The sequence below is a fragment of the Emydura macquarii genome, unplaced genomic scaffold, assembly GCF_026122565.2.
Source record: "Emydura macquarii macquarii isolate MOO-44397 ecotype Brisbane River unplaced genomic scaffold, CSIRO-AGI_Emac_v2 contig_1390, whole genome shotgun sequence".
NCBI classification, from domain to species: Eukaryota; Metazoa; Chordata; order Testudines; family Chelidae; genus Emydura; species Emydura macquarii.
Window position 1 is genome coordinate 22,744,022 of NW_027131527.1, and position 26,749 is coordinate 22,770,770.

Genomic DNA, 26,749 nt, shown 5'->3' on the forward strand with positions numbered 1-26,749 from the left:
TCTGAGATTGTTAATGTGGATTTGAAAATTATTCCTGATTTTTAAAGCAGTGACATCAAGCTGGTGTGCTTATAGCCTTATGCCTCTCCAGCTCCCAAGAACACCGGCTAGCTCCTCCACTGTCACAGGCCCTCCAGTTTCCACTCCAACTTCTATGATGCTGTTCTGCATTGTCAATACAAAAGACTGTGGCATAATGACAATTACCAACATGGGAACAAGTTACATATAGAAAGGGGGACTACAGAATTGGTTTTACATGTAAGTAATTAAAATCATGTTTACATGTAAATTAAGCTACTGCATAATTTTTGTTCAGTTGCACCAGAATTCTGCAGAATCCAGGGACCTTACCACAAATTTGCCTCAGTACATAGCTTTTAGTGGATAGATACCTTCTGACAGCCACAATGTAGCTGTGGCAGTTGGGCACAAAGACCATCTCTGCAGACAACTTTCTCTCCAAATCCCTCCCAACCAAGAAAAGGGTAGTGTAAACTTTGGCAAAAAGAGGGGCAAATCAGTTTCAAACAAACAGAAATCCTGGACCTTAGAATAGGTGTCAGCCTCTTACCCATTAGCTCCTAATCTAGCACTCACCTGAGACTGATAGAGATTTGGGTGATGGGCCAAATTCTTGTTTGTAAAAAAGGAAAATGGCTACAGAAAGGCTAATTAACATTTGAAGCTTTAGATTTTAAAAAGTCTTTATTTAACCTACAGAGTCATAATTTGAAGTTTTAAAAGTCTGTAAATGTCATGTAACTAAATTACAGTGTATAAAAACAATTCAGACGAAGACAGGATAACTTTCTAAAGAATTAGATTTTGCAACAATTCATCACTATATATAAAACCTGAAAATGACTGAGAAAACAGATTGAACAGAAGATCAGAGGTAAGTTTCACAAATGCAATGGTCTGCACTAAATATCTTAGTTCAGTGCTCTTAAAGGAAGTTTAGACTTGGGAAGAGATGGCTCTATTGTATCCTCCACCTTGGATCTCTCCAACAGGCTTGTAGATTTGTTCTCTTTATCCTTTTTTACACTCTTTTTGTGCTGCCGGGTTTAAAAAAGTTCCCAGTTAGTATCATACCTTTACACATGATGCTAAAGAATGCAACATTATTGTTTTCTGATTGCTTTGTAATTCTGCACACAATACTCAAAGTATAAAAAGTTCACAGGATAATTTCACTTGTCTTCAGAAAAATTTCATTCATTTGCTAAGGAGATTTATTCTTTAGGACACAAGAGTCTTACGAGCCTAAGGCACTAAGATTTTCTCCTTAAGACCAAAAGAAAGACATCTCTAGGAATTCCTGAATGTGCCAAACTACTTTGTTGGAAAGTCATTTCTTTCAAAGATAGTTCTTATCATAGCTAAGGAGATAGCACCTTTATCTGCAGTGAGACAAGTTTATAAAGAGCACACTTTCATTGCTAATGAAAGCAAACCAACAATTACTATTCCATCAAAACAAAGTAAGCCTTAAAGGTTGTGCAGTTAGATTTAAATCGGATTCTTGTATGCAAGTTTAGGTATATCCTTTAGGCTTCTGACAAGTTACCAGTTTAGCTCTTAGTGTTTCATATAGGCCTAAACATGGTGAAGTATAAACGTACTGTTAACAAGATGTTTAAGGATACACCAAACAAATCCTCAGAACATTTGATCTCCCTCACTGAAACGAATATTGATACAGTAGTGTAGTTTAGTGTTTAGTTTCCAAGTCACATTGGAGAAGCTATGTTCAGCTGGACAAGTATTTAATCCTTGGAGTGCTGCAGTGGTTCATCAGCCAGATAACTTTTTTTGCTAGAGTTAGCAAAAAGGTTTTGCAACTCTCCTCCTCATGCTTCTCCAAAGACAGACCTCAACATCTTAAAGGAGATCCCATTACTAGAAAGTACAAAGCCTTTGAAAGCAGTCCACCCTTTAGCGATCCAAAAGGGATCATGGGTGAAATTACAGCCACTCTTAATACTTTACTAAGAAGTGTTCATGGGCTAACACTAGCATAAAAACAAAAACAAGCAAACAAGTTTACTAGCTCCTTCCCCAGTGGAGTTGGGTGGGCTAATCTGTTGAAAGCCATTATGGTAGATGTTTTGCATCTAATCTAATGATGAGCAGCCTCATGTTAAAATACACCAGTAGATGCTCCAGTGTCCTGTACACCATGTTATACATGTTTCCCCTATGTGGGCTTCAGTTTTAAAAAACTTACTTTCAACTGAGTTTTTGTTGAAAAAACTCAATGTAAGGGGGAAATGTATTGGCTGCTTCTTTGAATCAAGATGTATGAAATCTCAGATCAATATTCTGAAGGACTATGTCTGGTCACAAACCTACACTGACAATGCTATACAAGTGCTGTTAAAAGGCATGTAATTTAACTATTTCTAATCCTATTATAGAAGGGTCACCCCTCCTCCTGGTCAAATCCAAAGCAGTCTACAACTTTGTGGAAGTTACCTGGAAAAAGGGAACACCGCCATTTGTTTGACAGCACACACTTGTGTCCAGGGAAGATTTATCGCTGAAGATACTTTCATTAAATTCCTGTACGACCTCTTCCTCCTCCAATGAGTCCTGAAAACAGAAGTTTCCAGTAAGAATTTGGAACAGCTAAATTCAGAGGGGATTTACAATCACTTGATCGAGTTCCTAAAATACCTGGCATAATCTTTTAAGAGATTTATAGATCTTTATATGCACAAATATCATGCAAAAAAGACCTTTTAAACCTAATACTTTGTTTTATCCCATCTCTGTGCATTTCCTCAGCTTTGCATGGTTACTCACATTGTAACAGACGAGTGCAATGCAGAAAAGCTTCAAGAACTCTGTTTACAGAGTTGAACTGAAACACCTTTAAAGTGTTGTACTAACTGTTAAATCCCATGCCTTCTGGATGAGTGTCTACAACATGGAGCCTTGTATTTATACCATCTCACATTTACCTGATCCACATTCTCTTCTACCCCCTTTACTGCATTATTTAATGTAGCCATGAGCTCTGGTTGCTGTCGTCTCAATTGCTCAAGCAGCAGGTCACGGGGTTCTGTTCTCATAAGAGTCACTGGATACAAGTAGTCTTTTCTCTGTGGAGTTGTTCCTTTAATGAAGTTGATATACAAATGAACGGAATTATTAAACACTTCCAGCTTTCACTTTAATTACATCTCTGTTTTCATGTTAAATGAAACATAGGAAGCATTCTTTGTAGACGTTCTTGTCCATTTTAAAAAAGTTCAAGACTATCAATCACCTTACATTCCTATTAGTTTTAGTTTATGAACTCTGTACTCAAATTGCATGCTGTCAGATCATTCCCCTTCCCACCCCATTGTGAATACCTGTTGGGATATCCACTTTAAGTTCCTCCTGCAGGAAGGCATTAACCTGTGTCAATCCACACTGTGCTTCCTCATGGACTATCAGTTTCTGCTCCAGGAACATCTCCTTATCATCTTTAATCTGGTCAAGAAGGCTATTCAGTGACCTCTCTTCAGCGGCTTTCTGTCTATTAATCTGGTCTGTGACTTCAGCAACTGATGCATTACAGCTTTCATTTGCATTCTGAAAGACAGAAGAACAAATTAACAAGAAAATTAAGGTCAAGGCTCTTGCCTAATTGGTGGGGCAAGATAGTTACATTTCAGGTTGTGTCACTAAACTCAAATGTGACCTCAAATTGAAGAGTTTGGCAGTGCTGCTTTATATTCATTTTGAGAGCAATATTTAGAATAGTCCATTTCTTGGAATGTTCATGCCATTCTTTGGGAACAGATGCCAATAGCTAGTCACAGGAAGAGAGCTATTGCCATACTGGATCAAACATTGGTTTCTCATATTCAGTATCAAATCTCAAAACAGTAAATAGCACTAAATGCTTCAAGGTCAAGTGCAAATAATTGCATTTTAAACAATTTAGTATAAAGCACCTGCAAGGGATTAGGAAGGAAACCTGCATTTTAAAGAGCATTTTTAGCCCTTAAGGTTGTAAAGAAAGTCTTCTGGACATGAAGCTGGTATGAACAAATACAGTGTTTTCTTCCTGAGTCTTCAGACAGCCTGAAACATTCAGCTGTGAATTTACTCATTGGGGTGTTAACTCTGAAGTCTAGTGACACTTTAAATGTCAGTATTAAATTAGTTCATTATTACTTTAGCAGCGACCTGGGGAAGGATTGGGAGCAAAATCCATTGATGTGGGAGTCGTTACAGCGAAGAAAAAAAAATACAGACAGGGAAAAAGAAAAGAAAAATAAAGGACCAGAAATAGCAATAGCCCTGAAGGGGAACATTTTCCCCACTGACTGAAGCTGAATCTAACTTAATGATAATGAAAAGATTAGGTGGTAACCTGAAAGCCATATTCTATACTTGATACTGTTCAAACCTTCCCATTGACAGATCTACTGTAGACTAAGGGGTGTAAGTTTTCACAGGGTGTATCCTAAAGTTTTACACCAGCTTATGTGTATGTGCCAGATAAGTTGGATAGTTTTTATGTTATTTGCACTTCAAATTTCAAATCTGTGCTGTTAACTTCAGTCTTGCATTTTGTCATGTGCCTTCTTATTTGCTTCCACTTTGGCTGAATTTCCATTTTCTGAAAGGTGTCCGGGTGGCTCAGAAACCTCGTCTACTTTGCCATTTAACCATGCTAGTTTTCTTGCCTTTCTATTTCCCCCTTTATTCACAGCATGTGATTATTCTAGACTTCAGAAGCCTCTGTGTAGTGTCTAAAATGTAATTTCCTCAATTTTGAATTTATGGTCTTTTTTTAGAGAGATATTCCTTTTCTAAAGTTACATGTCTGTGCTAATTTTGATTATTCTTCTGCCATGGATACTGACTTTAATCAAATTGTGGTCCTTAGTGGTATAGTTGTTTTTTTTTTTTAAACCAACTCCTGGGTCACTTCAGCAACTACAGCAGCCACAAAAAGAGAAGCTATTTGCTAAAAAGTAGTTATTTAGAGGCTTAGATTACTTCTCTAAACCTTGACTCATTTTGAGATTTGAAAAGTTTATATATTGGTGGTTAATATCACATATTGCAAGATTGGGTACATGATATTACAGGGAACAAGAGGCAAGTCAACCTTTATCCTGATGAGGAGTCCTGTAGCATAACCATAGTAGAATGATGTACTTGATGACTTTGGATTTGTATCTATACATATTCTACTTTCTGGTCCTCTCCATTCAGAACTTTTCATTAGACTATGGAGTTATCAGTTACCCTCTGTAAACACTGAAGTCGTTTCAGTTCACTGCTGAAGGAGGACATCTGTTGATCAGTAAGGCGATCAATCATAGTATTTGCAGATTCAACCCATTCATCTGTCTCCTGACACAAACTGGTGAGACTTGTGCGAAGTTGCTCACAACGTTCAGTGGTCTCCTCCAGCATCTTTTTGTCTTCCCTGTTTAGCTGTCTGATCTCGTGTGAGAAATTATCCAAAGATGTAATGTATTTGTTGTGGTGGGAAGTTGTACAACTGATTAGGTCTGTAGTTTGCCTGCATGAACAACAGATTCATAGTATGGATCAGAGGATTTGGAAATGCAAATTTAAAAACATCATGTGGCAGGGACAATCCAATTTCAAAGTAAGCCAGATCCAATCCTGTTATAATAAGAAGTCATTGGAATGACTTCTGTTTAAGCTATTTATGTGGTAAAGTTTTCCCTAACAACAATCTAGTATTATTGCAGGATTTAATAAGTTAATACATTCACATTCTGGCCAAGATTTTCAAATGACTAATGACTGAGTGTCCACTTGACAAACCTTATAAGGACCTTAATTTGCAGAAAGTACCAACCACCACCCTAGGAAAATCAGATCTCTTCCAAAGGTCTCAAGTTGGGCCCCCACAAGTCACTAGTCACTTTTGAAAATCCTGGTCTCTAATGTTTAATTAATTCAGTGAGCCCATTTTTCACATGATAAACTAGTTTATATCAGTAGTAAATTAATTTGACTGCAGAATAGAGTGTAAGCATGCTGCAATAGTCAAGGAGCCTTCCCCAAATCTAGTTCATTATGCTCAAAGGATACATGCCCAGCCACATTTGATAACCACTCATGAATATAGGGTTCCTGAAAAAAAATAGAACCTCATGCTTGCAAAACCCATGAAAGTCTCAGCTTTGTAGTAGAAATTAGGTTCAAATACCATTGAGAAATCCAAACCAGGATCTGAGTTTTGTGGCAAGACCCACCTCTAACAGGTAGGATTTGTCCAAAAGAATGTACTGCATCGTAATTTACATACAGGTGTAAGAGAATGTTGTAAGCATATGAAAAACAATGTATTTCTTACAGATGAACATTTTCTTGGACATTGGCAATACTGGTCTTCAAGCTTCCACCTTTTTTAGATATACCACTTAAGTTCTGCTGGGCTTCCTGAACCAACAAATTCAGTTGGCTTTGAAGAGAAGCCATGAATTGGGTTGTGCCCTGTTAAGAAAAATGCAGAGTTATATACCTGACAGGCTTGTTACCTACCTCAAAGCCACTAGCACTTTCAACATTAATAAATTTAAATTAATAGACTCGTTATGGAAGGTATTATATAGAGCACCAAGTAGTATAACTACATTTTAGAGCCATAACCAACAGCTGTGCTCAGAAAAGACATAGGCAATGGTTTCACTTAGATTTTGGAGTGTGCGGGGAGCAACAGTTTAGCAACAGCTATAGGTCACTCCAGGAGCAGACATGTGATACTTCCATCTCCCCAACAAAGCTAGAAGCAGCACCACACTTGAGGCTGATTAACAGAAATAGGACAAGCAAATTAAATGAACAGGAAATCGTGGTCCTACAACTGACTGATGAAGTAAGTATGAAAATCTACTACAGAAGAGTTTAAGTCAAGCCAAGTGAAAAACGTTAGGTACAAAATGCTTAATTCTGTCTTCTTGCACTAAGAAAAAGGTGATACCTCTGTAAGTGCCAGCTTTGTCACTTCTGTTTCTTCCTTTAAACTCTCACACTCATTCTGAAGTTGAGCCAGAACACTGGTTATATTTTCCTGTAATTTATTCAGAGCGAGACAGTGTTCCGTAAAGAAGGTATTTGTTTCCTCTTTATGTCCTTCCATCTTTAGAGGGAAATAAGTTACATTAAGGTTAGATAAAGAAACCATGAATTATGGAAGTGAAAAAGTTTTCATAAACCTTGTGCTATGACCTATACTGGTTATACAGATACAGAATCTCTACACCCAAAAAGCTTAGAGTTTAAAGGCATTGCTGAATAAAATACAGTGGAGAAACATAAGGCAGTTCTTGCAGGTAGGCTTTGCAGAAGTTTGAAGTTAAAGAAGGGAGGTTGGTATATTAGGCTCCTGCCTAATATACCAACTGTTCTAAATAGCTGTTCTAAATATAAGGGATGGTGTAAAATCACAGTAGAATGAGGACAAAAGGGGAAGTGCTCATGTAGGACAGCAGCAAAATGCACTAGAATCCTTCCAAGTTAGAACATGAACACCACACTGAGGAAGATAGCAAGCCAGTGTGGCTGCTCTTGATAGGGGAGATGTGGTCAGAAGAAAGAGTATTTTGGATAAACTGCAGGCAAAAGAAATGAGAGGGAAGGTTTAAGCAGTGTTGCTTTCTTTTATCCAAAAGCTTCAGGAGCCAAACTTTGACAATCAGATAATCGAGATTGTACTGATGTGAGGAATACATGAACGCACAATGTAAGATGGAAAAGCAGATTTGGAAGTCAGAGGTAACAGATGAACCCATGGGACAGATTATGCAGGTAGGTAAGGCCAGATTAGAGATAGAGACTGAAATGAGATCCACAGGAAGAGTCACTGAGAATGTGGTCAGTAAGCTAAGTGAACTAGAAGAGCACAAAGGGTAGTCCAGGGAGAAGGAAGTCTGTGTGAAAGCAAAATATCCATGCATTACCTTTTCAACCACAGCTGAACAAGTCTTGATGTTATTCTGAAACCGACAGTTTACTCCCAATACAAAGTTCACCATAGGTACCAGACTACTTAATGCTCTTTCCATTCCAGACTTACGCTCTTCCTAGAAAAGATGGTGCAAATTTAAAAAAAAAATATATATATATATATATATATATATATACCAGCTCACTCCTCAATTCAAAGCTGCAAGAGATTATTCAGACTCATTTGGATATATTCAGGGCCCTGTGTATTCTGAAATTGCAAAATTTGCTACAGAATCCACTTTGCTGTAGAATTGTGCTACAAAATCTCAACTATGATTAGAAAACAAAAATTTTCAGACCTTTTTGGGAAGATAGATTTGAACACATGAACAGAGTATAAACTAATGCCAACCTACTTCTAAAAAGTCTGAAACAATGACACGGGTGTGACTATTGCTCCCCTCTTACTCTGGGGCCTATGGATTCAGTAACTGCGCAGTTGTGGAGTCAAGAGCAGGTAACTGAATTTAAAACTATTTTTGTTAATTGACTAGACCAAATTTATGGAGGCCTTTTAAAACTTGAAAAGATCCATATTCTCAAAGTAACTCAAGAGCATCTAGATTAACTAACCATCAGTCTCTTCAACTCAGCTTTACTTTTTACTGACAGAGTCTCCTGTTCTAGTATTTTTTCAGAAATCCAAGAAGTTTCAGCAGACAGCATTTTCACAACAGAGGCAAAAGATGAAGATACAGCTGATGCAATAACATGGGTGGCTGAAGAGCTGGCAGACAGAAGGTCACCTACAAAGGTAAACAGAACATTATAAACTTTGTGAAGTGTTTTCCCAACAGTCCCATGGTATAAGAGTTCACATGAGGATACGCTGATAACGTGGTACTAGGACAAGAACAAACAGTTTGCCCTAGCCAGAAACAATGCCTCTCAGTCACAAGTGTTGCCTACAAGACAGCAAATTGAGGTGGATGTTTCGGCATAACCTTTACTTTATGGTTGTAACTCCCCAAATTAGACTATCATTAATGTGACAAGATTCAATTCCTGTACTTTAGGTAAAGCCTGGTCCTTACATCATGTCATATCAATTTTAGGAAAGTCTTTGGTATTTCTGCTGCGTATAGTTCATGTTAGCAGTCAAAAGATAAGATTATATCAGTGTATTACACTTACCAACTAAATTAGTGTAAGATTCTAGCATCTGTTGCTGTTTCAAACTGTTCTCATTAACAGAATCTTGTATTTTGCTAAACAGAGCATTCATTCGTCCTGCAAATCTCTTCTGGGCTTCTGCATTGTGTTGATCAACTACTTTTTTACGATCTAGTTTTGCATGGAGACCAGACACATCTTTAGTTGTTTCTTCAACCGTACCAAGCAACTGAAAGTTAAAAAAACGTAAGTTACTTTGTCAATCTTCCAATGAATCAACTTCAGCCTCAAATCATAACTGCAGGGTTATTATAGTCTTAATTTAACTGAGATGATGAAAACTTAACCATATCGCTGAAAGAAAGAATTGAATCCCTAGAGAAGGGAAGCCAAGAGATTATATTAACATAATTAGTATATCACTACAGTTAATTTCTTAATCTTTGAGTAAACTACTATCAGATGCTCAGGCATTCAGAAAGTTGCACACAAGACATTGTTTACTCTGACCAACTTCAAGAAGAGACACACACCAAGGCTTTAACAGCCCAGCAACCATTGTCCAAAAAATAGGAACTCGAGGAGCATGGTGGCATCCCTTCTCTGAAGTGTTACCAAAATATTGGGTAGTAAGTCCTTCACTAGGACTCTGACTTTAAGGTGGTTTCCCACTATTTCTGTAGCGAATAATACAGAATTTAACAATGTAGCTTGCCTGCCAAGCAAATAGCCATCCCCACTTGTTACAAGAAAGAACTCAGCAGGATTACTGGTAAAGAAGAGTTATGCCACGCAATTATGAATACAAGATTTACCCATTTGAAGAAAAAGAAACTTTCTACAGCAAGTCACTGCTGTAAGAATTAAGAGCATTACTACATATGAAGCTATCAATATGCCCCAAAATGTAACAGTGGCATGTAACACTGAGTACAACAGACCATAGAACTTTACTTGCAGACTTCCTTTATGAAGTGCTTGCACCCTAGTTCTCCTCCATAATTTTATGGGATACTTTATCGCATTATAGGGCTGGAGATCACCCCTCAAACTGCCACATAAGATAAGCATTCGCTGGTTCCCTGCAAAGTGGAAGGTGCTGGAGCTCAGAGCTTGTAGGGCAGGATGGCTTAGAGAAAAGCCGCATGCCGGTTAGTGAGGAGCTGGGCAGTCAGCCATCAAATTTTCACAGAAACAAACTTGCCATCTCAAGTGATGTCCCCTCCCCATCACTGTAAAGTGGGTCAGTTCATAAGTCTGTTCCCATCTTCAGTTTTAAGATCAGCTTGCAAGATACTGTGCCAGGACAGTTTTGACAAGTCAATCCCTTAATGATCAAGTATATTATCGATAGAGCTGCAGTTAGTTATTAAAAATGCAATAACCTTGCTAGCAGTGCCATGCAGCTTTTCTTCAGTGCTCTCCAAAGCTGAAGCCACATATTCCTCCTCCACAAGATGAATCTTGGTTTCTTGCAAGTTTTTCTGAGTGTCTTCCAGTTCTCTTCCCCTGATCTGCAGATCCGTTCTGCATTGTTCAAGTTCATTTTTATTAACCATGAACAGCTCAGTGACCTAAAGTGCAATTGAAATAATGCAGTTAATAAGCTAGTGTTTTCAGAAACCTGAGGACCAACTTGGTCATACTTCCAAATCATATATTCATTAGGAAGAGTATCTTCTCCCCCAACATTATGACTTGTGTGCCATATTATCAGATGACTGGTCAACTACAAATGCAGTCTCAGTTGTAAGCAATGTTTGATATTTGAGACCTTGTTTTGAGATATTCATGTTTAATGTACAAGTGTCAATGAAACTTCTCTCCAAAATAAGACGATGTGATTAATCACAAGAAAAAGTTCTGCAGAATAATTATGTCCGCTTAAGGTTCTCCTACTAAAATCAGCCTAACCAAATACAAGGAGGAAAAAGATTCAATCAAAATTATTTAATTTAGCTAAAAGCAAGACTTGTAACCTCAAGTCTTGTAGTTCCAAATCTTGGAGAATGTTTCTCATTCTCTGAGTTAGCCTATTGCAAATGTACAATGAAATTTCACCTTTTCTCAGATGCACCCTGAAAAGTCAATGCCAATCCATCCAGAAAGGAACATTTTAGATTCCAACTTTTTGTTGAAAGTCCATCAGAGGAATTTTAAGCTAAGGCAAACTTGAGAACTAAGTGTAATATTGCATTATTCTGCTACAAATGAGCAAAGTGAAAAACAACACCTATTAAGGAGTTAGGCATTGGGTTTCCTTTTAGTAACTATTTTTGATTAGGAGGTTTGAAGTTTAGCTTCAGCTTCACAAAACTGACTAAGCACACTCTCTGACTAAGCTCCCTGAAGTACCATTGGCATACAAACAAGACTTTGTTTAGAACTGGTCAGAAAATGCCAGCTTGTTGGAACCAAATGTATTGCAAAAGCAAGACATGTTAGACGAACTTTTGTTGAATCCCAGACAGTGCTCCAGCAGAACCCTGTTGGCCAAGCAAGCTTTCCATAGGAAACTTGTCTGGTTCCCTTCCAACTCAACTGGGCTTCCAGGGTCCACAGCTCTAGGGCAGCCCCACCTTGTGAGGGCTTCCAGAGTCCAGGATCCACAGCAGGAAGCCATAAGAAATCTGATTTGACTAGGGTTCTCAGGACTTCCAGGCTACAAACATGGAGTCAGGACGGAGCCTGGCAGTCCTGGGAGAGGCTGCCAGGATTTGAGGGCCAAGGCAGCCTTGAGAGCCCCTTGGCAGTGGCAAAACAGACAAGAATGTCAATTTCATTCAGCAGCTGCTAGTCTGGTTTGTTTCAGAAACACCATGTATCTGCTTCTGAGATAAAATTTCCCCTAGGATTCCCAGTTTGTGAAAAGTTTTGAAAAAATTGGTTTAGGTCCAAATTGGAAACCAAGTACTGAAATCTCAAAATTTCTTGCAAAAGAGAAATCCCAAGTTTCAATCAGCTCTACCTTTGTTCTTCTCTGACTGAACATATTAAAATGACTCAAGAACTACAAACGCCATCAGAAAGATTTAGATTTACAAGGTGTAAAAAACTTACAGTTATCAGTTTGGAGTTTCTAAAAATATCACAACACCAAGCTCCTCTCCTTGAGCCAGTCTTTCCCTCACAAAAAATAGCTGTTCTTTGCAGACAGAGTATTGTTGAAAGGCTTCACTTACTCTTTTTACTTCTTCCTCCATGGCACTAATTTTCTCAATATACTCTGCAATTTGTTCCTCTTGAATTGTCAGTTTTCCATTAAGAGCACTAAAACAATAAATATAACATGATTGATTTAATAGTTACCTAATGTTTCTCATGCTGTGTGGTTATTTTAATGGTACTGTTTTCCTAGTTTCCACATAAGCTATAAGTATTATTCATTCAAATGCAACAAGGATTGATGCCAGTTTGATTTAGACAGTATAATGTAAATGAAGAATCTTCCTTCAGATGCATTATTTATTGACCAACGCACACGTAAGTATTCTGAGGCAGATAAGATTTTAGAGAGACTAGCCTTGTACTAGCTGCAATTCTTATGGATACAAATGCTTCTATAAAGCATGTTACATTTGAGGATGTGGTTGCCATGCTTGACACTAAGTTTTTAGAGATTTTGTAGTAGCTGAGGACTCACTCATAGTTTTCAGCAGAAATGTAGATTCCATTTTTCTCTCGTGCAGCAGCAAGATCTCGTTTCAGGCGTTCAATCTCTTCTGTATATTCCTGTAACAAACATGATCTGTAAAAGCCCGAAGATTCCAGCTTGATAAACTAAATTTCTACTTTGATTCTGAGTTATAGCATAATAGCCACCTACTAAGACATTACATATTTTTACATGAAAGGGGAAATGTTTTAAGTGTCAGTTTCACATCTTGAAAGCAGTTACAACACTGTGGCACCTTTGATTAGATCAAAGGCAATAGTGCTCAACAATAAATTTTAACTAGGCAGTGTCTAACGTTTTACAATAACTACCTATAAAGTTCCCTTACTAAGGGTCACCTTTACCTGAAAATGCTGGGTTATTTTTCAAAACTTAATGACTGATCCACCACATATGAGATTGGGATGGTTGTGTCTGACTTAAGGCACCTATTATGTTAATATTTTGCCAGATTTTAGTTGCTACCATCTGATGGTTCAGCAGTCTAAGCTCCTTGTGAACAGGTATCCACATAAAAAGCTATAACCAATACCCTGATTTGATGAAATTGCCAAAGAGCCAACAGCTGAATCAGAAGGAAAATTCAGTCCTTAAGACTGAACACCCACTCATGGCTAAAGTGGTGCCTCCAGGTCAGGATGAAATGATAACATTGTTAATTCTCAGCAATTTGGCTAGCCTGACCAAAATAAATTTAACTATCCTTTAATTTGTGAAAGCGTACTAGAAAGTTACCTTAATGAGAGCTCTTTTTGTCAGCTTCTGGTTAACTTCAGGCTTATTCATGATATTCTTTGCTCTATGTGCATACTCCAGAGTGCTCAAAGTTTCCTGTATGAAGTACAAAGACAGACACATGACCGCTAGATGAAAGTTTAAGATTTCAGTACTTTATTTGTACTTTTGTATAACCTACAGACTGCTGGAATAAGTATCCTACTAACGACAATGTAGGATTTCTATCAGCTTGCACAGGTAGGCAGGATCAAGTCTTTACCTCAAGATTTACAGATGCAGGAGAAACTGTGGCAATTATAGATGTTTTTGTACGCCCACCAAGAGAATCCTGTAGGATTCTAGTGAGTTTAGATTCCCTGTATGGAATATGTGGGGCTCTTTCTACAAGAGCAGTAATAACTCTCCCCAGAGTAAGCAGAGACTGATTGATATTTCCAGCTTCACGAGCTCTTTTGTCAACTGCTCCAGAGCGACCAATGTTTTCACTTCCTGCAAGGTCAACCTGAAAGGAGGAAAAAAAAACGAAATCTGTAACTTACTGCTATGAGAGTGTCTATTGTATATGAGACTTAAGGATCACACTCCAACTTTTAGTTCAGAATCCGGATTACCATTTTAAATCCTGCCATCCACAAAACAGCTCTTCCTAATGGCTTCATAAGAACATAAGAGCTGCCTTAGTGGGTCAGACCAATGGTCCATCTTTCTCCAATGGTGGCCTGTACCAAGGCTTCATGGTGAGTGTACAGAACATGGCAATTATGGAGTGATCCACCCGTCTTCCACTCTTGTCTTCTTATAGTCAGAGGTTTAGGATCACCCGAAGTATGGGGTTGTGTGTCCCTGACCATCTTGGCTAATAGCCATTGATGGTATACTCCAGAAAAAGAACTGGATAATTCATGAACCCAGTTACACTTTAGGCCACCACAACATCCCATAGCAATGAGTTTCACAGCTTAGCTGTGCACTGTATGAAAAAAATACTTCCCCTTGCTTGTATTAGACCTGCTGCCTATAAATTTCAACACATGACCTCTGGTTTTTTATTGTGTGAAATACACCTCAATCTGTTACAGGCCCATGCCATCCAATCTGGTAAAGCTGGTTCATCTAGGCTGCAGCCAGCTCAATTGTCCTATATGCTTCCATTTCAATAGATCATCCAGATGACGACTCCCAATTGCCCTCTATTGTTAGCATTCTGCTAGGTGCAAGTATTTCTCCTGACACCTCCTGGAACCCCAGTCCAAGATGAAGGCACAGAGATATTTACAGTCAAAATAGCATTTACAAAACAAACCTGAGTCTGTAATTTGATATAGCTACATGCAGACATATACTAATCAGTCACATCCACCACTTATTTATGCAGCATGCAAAAATGCATTGTTATACATGGTCTAACAACATAGGGCCAGATTTTTAAAACAGTACAGACACACCAAGAGGGATTTTCAAAAGCATCTAAGTGCCTTTCCTATGAATTAACTGAAGAACTGACTTTAAGACTGTTGAAGAAAATACAGCTTTGTCTCATTGTCTCTAGTTTGTTATTCTAGGTTTTCTCACCTATATAAAATGCTGGAGTTTAATGCAGATACTCACCAAGTTTAGTTTCCCAATTTTAACAAGCTCTTCTCCATCTATTGTAGTTTCTTTCATGTGTATGGTGACTGAAAACACAGAGTGTGAACGACTGCAAAATAAGTCAGTCAGTTTAAGACAGACATCCCAATAAAACCAACTTTTCTTCTTTTTGCAAGACAACCACTGATAGTGTGCTACTGAGGTCAATGGACTTGTACCAGGGATAAGTTTGGCCCACTGATTTTTATAGATGGGCACTTTTCTAATACATCAGCTTATTTTACTAAGCACACTACTAAACAGGTGCTTTAAAAATGAGATCCTCAGAAAGCCACTAATATATTAAAAACATTGAAGGGTTAGTATCAGAAAATTCAGCCCAATGTTTAGGTTTCAGGGGGAAAAAAATGCATGAAGACAAAAGCAACAGAAATGCCACAAATATTTGTATATGTTCAATTTACGGAAGCTTTAAAAAAAGAAAATGAACATGCCCTGCAGTGCTTGTAACCAATGCACTAGGTGCACAAAGGTACAGTATAGGAGAATCTGAAAAGTGTATTATTGTCCAAGCTATGAAAATACGAGCAAGCAGTACTCAGTGATAATTTAACATTTAGTTTTTATCTAAGACACTAGTAGATCTTAGGGCTTATTTTTAGCTTGACAGTATCCCATTAACAAGTCTCACCACCAGTGTGACGTTGGTAAGGGACATGCAATGTGGACACCAGGGCCCCGACATGGGGGGAGGGGGGGAAGGGTACACTTTACTGGGACCCGGAGGCCCCGGGTCGCCTGGCCCCGGCTGCAACCCCCATTACCATGAGGAAAAAATTGTTCATAGCTCATGAGATTGTATGTATGGGATGAGGGATTGTGGTATGTGTGTGGGAGGCAGCCTGTATTACAAGTTTGTAATGGGCCTGAAAAAATTATGGTTGGGACCTGGTGGACACACCACAAATATGCAGATGCTTTGGACTGGGAACATGTAGATTTCACAATGCATAGAAACAACACACAAGCAGATAAAAAGTTATAATCCTACATCCTATTACTATAGAGAATTTAGATAGAATAATTATCCTGATGCCCTTATCTGACTTGAACAGTCTGACATTCTTGCTTTAAAAAAAATGTAGCAGCCAAAAAAGATCAGAATATCTTGCATCTCTTTGAAATTGAATAGTGCCCCTAGCTTGCTGTTACATTGGATCACTATTGGCTCAGACAGTGGAATGCTGCTTCCTAGACCACACACATCCTGCAGCACTTAGGTGGGAGACCTCCACGGAACAATGACGTTCTGACCCAGCCCACCTCTGATTGCCTTGCAAGATTTGACAGGATCACACCACCAAATGGTATGGCTGCACGCGCGCACACACACATTATTCTGCATTGCCATGCAGCAAGCTCAAATTCTATCACACTCCGATTTCATTCAAACAGCAAATTTTCAGGTGTTGGGGTGGGAGAATAGAAGGTCCTGGGCAGGCAATGGATATGAACTGGATTATCCAATAGGGCTTTTCCAGCAGACTGCTTAGTATTAAATCCTAGACCTAGACAATCATCTGCTAACTAACCAGCAACACAGGCACCAGTGAAAGGCTGCCTTATCTCATCCTCTCTTGCTGACAGAATAGTGGCTACAGAGAATGAAACCTATCTTTCCATAAAAGATATATCAACTAAATGACTATAGCACACCATAAAGTATGTGGTCTCTATTGGTATATTTACACTATCAGCACTATACCCGCATAGCTACATTGCTGTAGCTATGCCCGCATAACCCTGCAGCACAGACACAACCTATATAGGTGGAAGGGGTTTCCCCCAATTGATGTAGGAACTCCATCACCCCGAATGACGGTAGCTATGTCAACTGAATCATTCTTCCATTAGCATAGCTGCATCCACACAGAGTAATAATAGCTAGGTAGGTCTGGGGTATGGATTTTTCATGCCCCTGACCAACATAGCTATATTGACCAGGCTTATGTTGCAGAGGGCATTTGTTCAGTCCATATTAGTACATACTACAACACTTTTTACTCAAGTGCTCCTGGCAATCAGGTTCTTTGTTTGCCTTTTGCCTAGCCAGGCACTTGTCACATAAAGCTTCAAAACAGTAACTCAAGTACTAAGTTAGGTTAAGTGTTGTTACTCTAGGCACCATGCAGAGGAATGTTCTTTTCCCCTTGTGCATCTTGGCTGAGCTCTAGTAGCATTCTGGTGCTTGTGTTGACTGGACATCATGAGTGAGTGAAGGGGCCTGGTCTAGAAACAGCATGCTACCCCCTCAAGAGGGAAAAAAAAAAAAAAAAAAAGCTGTAGGTGTCTCTCCTAGGCACATGACCCCAGAGGCACTTGCCAGACTGTCTTCCAAAGGCAGAATGCCTCTTGGTGTGCATGCCTTTAGAGTCCAGCAAATCCACGGATATTCACTTTATATCCACAGATATCTGTGGCCACAGATAATTTTTGCGGATCGGATATGGGTACAAATTTTGTATCCACGCAGGCTCTACCTGTGTTGTGGTGCACTCTTCACATCCTACAGGATGATAGAGGCATGACTTAGAAAGCCACAGTATAGCCCTAACCTTGAGAGCCTAAGCTGATATAGGGACTACAAGATCAAGTATGGTTCAGTGTAATTTCAACATCTTTGACTGTTTCGGTCACACCTGATTGGTTACAACATCAAAAATATTACATCTTATAAGAGGAAAGTTTGGTACCTAGAGTACGCATTCATGAATGTAGCTGCAGTTGTTCTTTTTGCTGCTCCTCTTTCCAAAATCTGATACACTTCATCCTTGTTGTGCACGGTTATTTCTTCCAATCCTTTGATAATCACACCCCTCTGTCAAGACAGGATTTTACATTAAAAAAAAAAAAAAAAAAAAAAAAAAGGTAAAGTCATTCCAAGATTCCCACTTAAGTTTTAGAATTCAGATTTGTACCTTGTTACGGGGATCATCAAACATTTGCAGTCTCTCTCCAACATCAGGAGAGGGATTCAAAAGATCAAAAAGCTCCTCATTGTAGATTTCCAACAGGGAGACTTTCACAGAAAATTCTGTACCATTGTCTGAAAGTTTTTCAAATATTTGATGCAGTGTACGGGGGATTATACCAGCTAGTGGATCCTATAATTAAAGCACAAATGCATTTATTAAATATCAGTGTCAAGGAAAGACCAAAGGGACAGTGGGCATAAAGAAGAGAATTACACTTAGTGAAATCAACATAACTGGTTTTAAAGATAGCGTTTTACACAAATAGACCATCTTCCACAGGATAATTTTCAGAGCTTGCAGACAGGTTTGAAAGATAAACCTGATTCTTTAAATATTATGAATACGCTTATAAAGATGTTTAATGGTAAACTCTTAATATTAGAGTAGGTGAGTTTGAAACGAGAGCTTTAGAGTACTTGGCAAGAAACAGTTTCAAATTTACCTCTTCCCATGTATATTCTTCATTAGGTGATCTCTCCCCTTCCATTGTGAAGGTCTTTCCTGTACCAGTTTGGCCATACCTGTGTGGCAGAATTTGGAGATTTTATAAAAGTGTGTACTTGAAACTGAAGTTACATGTTAAGAAAGTAGGTAAGAAAGGGCACGTACGCAAACACAGTACAGTTATATCCCATAATAACTTCATCCAAAATAGGACAGACAACATTCCGGTACACCTCAATTTGTTTTGCTTGAGCTCCGAAGACCTGTTGAGGCAGAGACAATAGATCACATTTAGCCATACTCTGATGTATTTCACCACTTGAGGTTAGCACATAGTACAATTCCATGACTGATTATTTAGACAGAAATTTTTTCTAGCAGACATCTTGAAGTCATTGACTCAAAGAACAGTTACCATATCAAACGTGTAAGTCTTCCTTGCTGTCTTATCAGTTAGTCCTCCAGTACGGACGCTAACTTCTTTTCTTGAATGATCACAATCTACAACAGCATGGGAGTTTGCTTTGCGCTCCGACATATTAAAGGGCCTAAAAGACAAGATTTAAGAATACATCTTTCTTATCAGCAAGGATATGAATCAGGTTTGGCTCAGTTGTGCTGGGTTTTTTGGTTTAAGAATCCAAGGCAGCATAATGCTGGTGTAGTATCAAAATGTACTTGCTTAATCTAGAGGAAGTTTCCTCCATTTACCTTCAAACCACTAAAGATTGTACGTGTTGGATATTTGGCATGTTTGCAGCTATTCTGCCATTGGTGCATGCACTGTCAACAAGTTTATACGCATCTAGAATACAGAAGACACACATAAAATAACTGTATGTTGTTTAAAAAGGGAGACGCAATTCCTGATATAGTCCTAAGTGACCCACAGGGTCTGCTCCAACAGATGAATATAGCTGAACTGCTCAGTAACAGCAGTTGTAATTAAATTTAAAATCCTTATGCATATGCGGGTAAAGGGGAATACCAAAGAAACCCAACATCATAGCATTTAATTTTGAAAAGGGAAACTACACAAAACTTAGGAAGCTAGTTAAATGGAAATTAAACGGAACAGTCATAAGAATGAAATGCCTGCAAACTGCATGGACACTACTGAAAAACACAATAAATAGAAAAAACAACGCGAGTCCTGTAGTACTTTAAAGACTAACAAATTTATTTTGCAGGCATAAGCTTTCATGGGCTGTAACCCACTTAAGTGAAAGCTTATGCAGAAATTAAATTTGTTACTCTTTAAAGTGCTACAGGACTCTCGTTGTTTTTGCTGTATACAGACTAACACGGCTGTCCCTCTGGAACTTTTCACAATAAATAGAGTATCAAACTAAATGCATATCCCAATCAAAAAACAATACGAGGGTCAAAAATGCCACCACAGCTGAACAGAATAAAAATGGCCGAGGCAAAAAAATACAACCCTTTAAAAAAATCAGAAGTCAAATCCTACTGGAAACAGAAATGAGCATAAACTGTGGCACGTCATGTGTAAAAGTATAAATTAGGGAGGCCAAAAAAGAATTTAAAGAGCAACTAGCAAGAGACACAGAAACTAACAACTGTTATTGTTTTAATTCTTTATTTAGAGTACAGAAGAAAGAAGCCTGCCAAACCATCAGTGGGCCCACCGGACAATCAAGGTGCTAAAGGAGCACTCATGGAAGACATGCCTTTGTGGAGAAATTAAATGAATTCTTTGTATCTGTCTTCATTGCAGAGGACATGAAGAAGATTCCCACACCAGAGACATTCTTTTCAGTTGACAAACCTTAGGAACTGTCACACATTGAGCTGTCAGCAGAAGAGGTTTTGGAGCAAACTGGTAAATTAAACAGTAATAGGTCACCAGGACTAGATGGTATTCACCTAAGAGTTCTGAAGGAACTCAAACATGAAACTGTAGAACTACTGGCTGTGGTATGTAAACTGTTGTTTAAAATCAACCTCTATACCAGATGACTGGAAAATGGCTAACATAACATCAATTTTTTAAAAAAGGCTCCAGAGGCAATCCTGACCATTAGAGGCCAGTAAGCCTAACTTCAGTACCAGCCAAATTGATTGAAATTATATGAACAAAATATGTTGAGGAAAAGTCAACACGGCTTTTGTGAAGGGAAATCATGCCTCACCAAACAAACATGTTGACAAGGGAGATCCAGTGGATATAGTGTACTTGGACCTTCAGAAAGCCATCAATAAGATTTCACACCAAAGGCTCTTGAGCAAAATAAGCATTCACAGGATGAGGAAAGATCCTCTCATGAATCAATAACTGATTAAAAGACCAGAAACAGAAGGTTAGGAATAAACTGTCAGTTTTCACAATGGTGAGAGGTAAATAGTGAAATCTCTCAAAGATCTGTACTGGGACCTGTCCCATTCAACATATTCATAAATGATCTGGAAAAAGGGGTGAACTGTAAGGTAGCAAAAACTGCAGATGGTACAAAATTACTAACGATAGTTAAGTCTAAAGCTTACTCTAAAGAGACACAAGAGAATCTCACTAAATTGGATGACTGCCAACAAAATTGCAGATGAAATTCAGTGTGATAAGGGTAAAGTAATGTACATTGTAAAACATAATCCCAAATATATATACAAAATGATGAAGTCTAAATTAGTTGTTACTACTCAAGAAAGATCTTAAAGTCATCCTGGATAGTTCTCTGAAAACATCCACTCAATGTGAAGCACCAGTCAAAAAAGCTAACAGAATGCTAGGAACCATATGGAAAGGAATAGATAATAAGGCAGAAAATATCATAATGCCACTATACAAATCCATGATATGCCCACACCTTGAATACTGCATAGAGTTCTGGTGGCCCCATCTCAAAAAGGATATACTAGAATTGGAAAAAGTACAGAGAAGAACAACAAATATGAATGGGAGTATAGAACAGCTTCCATCTAAGGAGAGACTGGTACTGTTCAGCTTGGAAAAGAGATGACTGGGGGGAGGAGGGGTATGATTGAGGCCTATAAAATCATGAATGGTGTGCAGAAAGTGAATAAAGAAATGTTATTTCCCCCTTCACCAGGGTGATCAAATTAATAGGCAGCAAGTGTAAAACAAACATAAGAAAGTACTTCTTCACTTAATGCACAACTTATGGAACTTGTTGCCAGAAGATGTCATGAAGGCCAACAGGGTAAATGGTTTCAAAGAAGAATTAGATAAATTCATAGAGGATAGGTCCATCAGTGGCTATTAGCCAAACAACCTCATGCTCTGGGTGTCCCAAAACCTCCAACTAGATCACTTGATAATTGCCTGGTTTTGTTCATTCCCTCTGCAGTTTCATATTTGAAATACTCTGTCAATTACTTTTATATTCTGTTCATGAATACTAGGTCAGAGAAATGGTCTATGTAGGTCAGTACCCTGTCTTCTGAGGGATACTTTTGAAGAAGACAGGATGCTGACATAGTAGGACCATTTTTTGTTATGCTCCTAACAATCCAGTGCTCACTGAAATCAGGAAGATAAGTGGTACGCTCGCCTCTTTCCCCAAAACTGACAGCTTCAAAAGCTAGCTATACTCCTGTTTTGCAATATCCTTGGATTACACCAGAATCTTTACTAACTCTTTTAGTAAACTTTCCTTTTACACCAGTTTAAACACACTACCTAGTTCTCATTTTTATTCTCTCCGATTGTTTCATTTGTTTTCACTGTGCCTGAGAACATGGAAGAGTTTGCACTAGCAGTTGTAGTTACATGCAAAACGTTAATAAAAATGTCAAAAATCAAGATTTGCACAAGAAATTCACAGCATTTGCTAACAGCATTAAGCATAGTTTGCAAACATGACCCTCAAGCCACCAGCGGCACCATATATGGCTTTAGGTCAAATTCTCATTGAGAATCTAATTTAGCATTTGTTTGCTAACTATAATTGGCAATGAATAAAACCCTCCTCAAAAACATCCTCTGAAAATTATTGTAATATTCTCACTTTATGAAATAAATACTGATTTAGCCTTGCCAACACTCAAGAATAGCTCCACTTGAGTTAGCGTTACTATGCTGACTCTGGACATGTCTACACTATAAACTTAAATCGACCTATGTTAGGTCGACTTACAGCCACCACGGTAATTACTGCAGTGGTCGATGTCCACACTACCCTCCTTCTGTTGGTGGCATGCATCCTCACCAGGAGCACTTCCACCAACTTATGAGGGGCAGTTGGGGGGAGGAGGGGGGGCGGAGGGCTGAGACCCCAGGCTTTCAGCTTCACGCAGTTCTGGCTGCCCTTGTTCTTGGCTCCACCATGGAGCCATGAAATTGGCAAGAATGACAGCCAACAGCCAATGTGAGTAACCCACAGTGTCCACACAGACACTGTTACCCTAACTGCACTAACATAAGCCATACACCTCTCATGGAGATGTAGTTATTATGTCAGCATAGTAGGGCAGTTACATCGGCGGGAGCAAGGCTGCAGTGTGTACACTGACATAATTAGATCGACATAAACTGCCCTATGTTCATCTAACTCTTTAGTGTAGACCAGGTCTCTAACCCCTAAACATAGACAAGGATATGCAATGGTTGGCAATGACTGTATTATGTGGTTTGCTCTGAGCATGTTTATTTCTACACTTAGAGAGGTCAGCACCAGTACAGTTACACAGATTGCTGAATAATATGTATTTCCAAGCGTAATTTAGTAGTTCTCTTGTTTAGTTTATGCCAACACCTTGTAAGAATTAGACTGGAAGCTCTTCAAGGGGGGAGCAGTCTATTTTGTCTTGTATAGCACCAAGCACACCAGCTCTTTAATCCTCATCTATAACTCCACATTGAACCATTTGAACTAGATTATGCAAAGTGAGCCATTTTTTTCAATACCCTTTTGGGTACTGAAGTGATACAAAATTCCTCATAGAAATCTCAACTTTGTAACATTGCACATCTGCAATACAGTGGGGTCTCATACATCACACCACGTTTATTAATACATAGAGCCCTGTGCAGATACACAAATGTGGATTCACATCCATCCTAATCAATTTATCTCCAACCACCATCCACAGACTAGGTTGTTCGCACCCACAGCTCTGAGGCGTCCAATCAGCTGTCTGGGGGCCAGCCTCTCCAGGCAGCTGCCCAACAGCTGATTGGCGGCAGGCAGGGGAGCCTCCCTGAACAACTGATCGGCAGCCCACAGGGGTTCCCCTGCCTGCTGCAGAAGAGCTGTTTGGTGGGGCTCCCCTGTGGACCAGCAGGGGAGCCCAGCCAAACAACTGATTGATTGGCAGCCCACATGGGAGCCCAGCAGAACAGCTGATCGGCGGCTGATGGCCAGCCCCCACCCTCATCTCAAAGACAGAGAAGCAGCCTCAAAGACTATGAGCTGCAGACAGCTGCTTCCCCCATTTGAGACCTGCATTTGATCTACCATCTGTTTAAAAAAAAAAAAAAAAGATCTGCGAATGTCTGCATCCGCAGATATACATGGATTTACAGGACTCTGTTAATACAGTAGAACCTCACAGTTATGAACAACCTCTTTTCTCAAGGTGTTCGTAACTCTGAACAAAATGTTATGGCTGTTCTTCAACTGAACATTGACTTAATACAGCATTGAAACTTTACTATGCAGAAAAAAAATGCTGCTTTCCTGGTTTTTTTTAGTAGTTTATGTTTAACAGTACTGTACTGCTTGCTCTTTTTTTTTTTTTTGGACTACTGCTGCCTGATTGCATAGTTCTGTTTCCAAATGTGGTGTGTGGTTGACTGGTCATTTTGTAACTCTGGTGCTTGTACTCTGAGGTTCTACTGTACAATATGCAGTACATCCACATTTAAGGACCAGAATAAAGTACAATTTAAACATGACAGCTGTGACATTACCCAGGATAATCTAGACTGATGACAAAATGTGTCCCTTCAATTCTCCAACTGGGGTCTCTTTTACACTGCTTCGCTGGGTAAGCTACCACTCCTGGTCTGCTCATACCCAGCCTCCAGCATGAAAGTTACTCTCAGTTATATAGTATAGGTGCTATCGCCAGCCACTCATGAATTACACAATACAGCACCACCAACAAATTCCCAGTCCTGGATTTTCTCCCAGAAGTTTATATCTTATACTGCCCAGCCCTCTCCTGGACAATACAAGTTCATATAAAATCCACCATCTTATTAATAGAAAATTAAATGCATAAATCCTGTTATCTCAAACGGAGCTTCCCAAACTCTTGAATCCAAACACACAGATTTAGCTAAAAAAGTAAAACAAGTTTATTAACTACAGAAAGATAGATTTTAAGTGATTACAACTGAGGCATAAAAGTCAGAACTGGTTACAAAAAAAGTAAAAAGGCGACTAATGCCTAATTTAACAAACTAGAGTGAATTCAAAGCCAAGTTCTCTCTCACCACAGTCTTATTGGCTGAAACTCTTTCAGTCAGGATCTCTCTCCCAGTCCAATACTGTTTCCTTTGTAAAGGAGATTAACTATTTATGTGTTATTGTAGTATGAATATATAATTTTGAATTGTGTGCTGTTGAGACAGTTTGTACCCCTATTTCTCCCCTTCATAAGGCTATAATAATCTTGTACAAAACTTGCCTTTTGACGCATCATTTGAAAACTCATAATGTGATGATAATTACTATTCTGGTAAAATGTGTGTGGCGCCATTGTATGTAAAGTTATAACATTCTACTGCAAAACATATTCCAAATAGACAAAAGGTTAGCCATTGCCCCAGACAGGTGTGACTGAGACTAAATGGGCCATCTCGTGATTAAGTGGCCGTTCTTTGTCAGAAAAGAGGGTGGGAGCGAAAAATCTGCATCTTGAGAAAGAAACAGTTTGAGGTTCCCTCCCACACAGACTTTGTCTCCTGAACCCCACCACAGCTGGAGAGGACACACAATACACAAAGAAGAGACAGAACTATAAGAAAGGTGAGTTTGCCTCATTGTCTAGTGTTATGACCATAAAAAACTGTACTACAATGCTGTCCTGCAAGGCTACAGTTAGGCTAATTTAACTTGTGCAATTAGTCTTACTTTAATATAGTTCAGACATTTATTTTCTTTGAAGGGAGACCATACTTTGTTAAGACATGCCTTTGCAAGTCCGAAGTTCATCCATCACCTTTGAAAACATAGCAGCCGGGGCCAAGCCTAATCAGGAGATGTTCCAGACTTGAACCTCTGAGAAGGTACTTAAAAATAGGAGCCGTCGTTAAAATGTCCCCTCAGCCATAACCACATCCCCGTTAAATCCCCTCTCTAACGCTGTACACTGTTCTGCCCACGGGAACCTCGGGCACCGCCTCCCGGGACCCGTTCCGATGCCGGGCAGCACTAGTCATTTCCCCGCGGCGGTGTCCTGTGGAGCTGAGCGGGGAAGTACACGCCGCCCAGGGGAAGCAGTCACCGGGCGCACCGGACCCGCTTACCTGCATCTCACGAACACCTGGATATTCTTCCCCTTCTCCTCTTTCTTAGCGCCGCCCTGGGAGCTCACGGCCGCCATTGTCAAGGGTCTCGGTGAGCCTGCGGGGGGTGGGGGGAGAAGGAGGCGGTGAGGGCTGACAGGCTGCTCCCCGCCCGAGCTGAACTGACAGTAGCACCCGGCCCCCGCCCGAGCCCGGCCCCCAAGCGCTTTACAGGCCTACACCGACAGCCCGAGCGGGCGGAGTATCATCTCCTTGCCTTGCCTTGCCCCGCCCCGCTCACCCAGGGAGCCGGGCCCGGCGCCGAGCACAGCGCAGCCGGGCCCAGCAAAGGAGCCCCGAGCTCAGGCAGGGTCCTTGGGAAAATGGGGACAGGCCGGCCCGGCCCGGCGCCCCCCAGCGATAGGCGCGCAGACTCCGCATCCCCAGACTCACCCTCAGCTCGCCGTCCCCACCCGCCGACTTCGCCCCGCCGCTCCAGCAGCTTCTTGTCGCCGCTCGCAGTCGCTACGCGCCCAGCCGAAGGCGCCCCGCCCGCTCTCTCACTAACTTGAACGTCCCGCCCGCACCTCCGCAGCCAATCAGCGGAAGACCGTGCGGCTCGTCGTGGGGCAGCATGGGACTTATTTTAAATTTCGGGAACTTGGAGGGGGGAGGGGTGGCAGACTTGTACAGTGACTGACGTCACGCAGCCGTGCGGAC

The 26,749-nt window shown here is 39.9% G+C and overlaps 1 protein-coding gene across 1 annotated transcript; it reads right to left on the bottom strand.

Moving 5' to 3' along the window:
- Window positions 1-695: 695 nt before the first annotated feature.
- On the bottom strand, window positions 696-26,739 carry KIF11 (kinesin family member 11). Its single transcript, XM_067552977.1, has 23 exons — window positions 26,483-26,739; window positions 26,051-26,147; window positions 19,013-19,145; window positions 18,763-18,860; window positions 18,596-18,674; window positions 18,097-18,282; window positions 17,872-17,996; window positions 15,137-15,227; window positions 13,788-14,030; window positions 13,526-13,621; window positions 12,758-12,846; window positions 12,297-12,384; window positions 10,500-10,688; window positions 9,136-9,343; window positions 8,575-8,747; window positions 7,953-8,075; window positions 6,974-7,132; window positions 6,347-6,486; window positions 5,260-5,539; window positions 3,366-3,588; window positions 2,970-3,124; window positions 2,482-2,598; window positions 696-1,061 (listed from the first exon to the last, which is right to left on the bottom strand). Exons 2-23 carry the CDS (start codon window positions 26,125-26,127, stop codon window positions 936-938), a joined length of 3,198 nt encoding a protein of 1,065 aa, XP_067409078.1. The 5' UTR covers window positions 26,128-26,147; window positions 26,483-26,739; the 3' UTR covers window positions 696-935.
- Window positions 26,740-26,749: the final 10 nt, after the last annotated feature.

Coding starts and splice junctions, on each gene's coding strand:
- KIF11 (XM_067552977.1), bottom strand. CDS start 26,127: ATGGCGGCCGTGAGCTCCCAGGGCGGCGCTAAGAAAGAGGAGAAGGGG. Junction 13,622..13,787: donor CTGCATCTGTAAATCTTGAG/GTAAAGACTTGA, acceptor TACTTCATACAG/GAAACTTTGAGCACTCTGGA. Junction 3,589..5,259: donor GACTTCAGTGTTTACAGAGG/GTAACTGATAAC, acceptor TCTGTCTTTCAG/AATGCAAATGAAAGCTGTAA.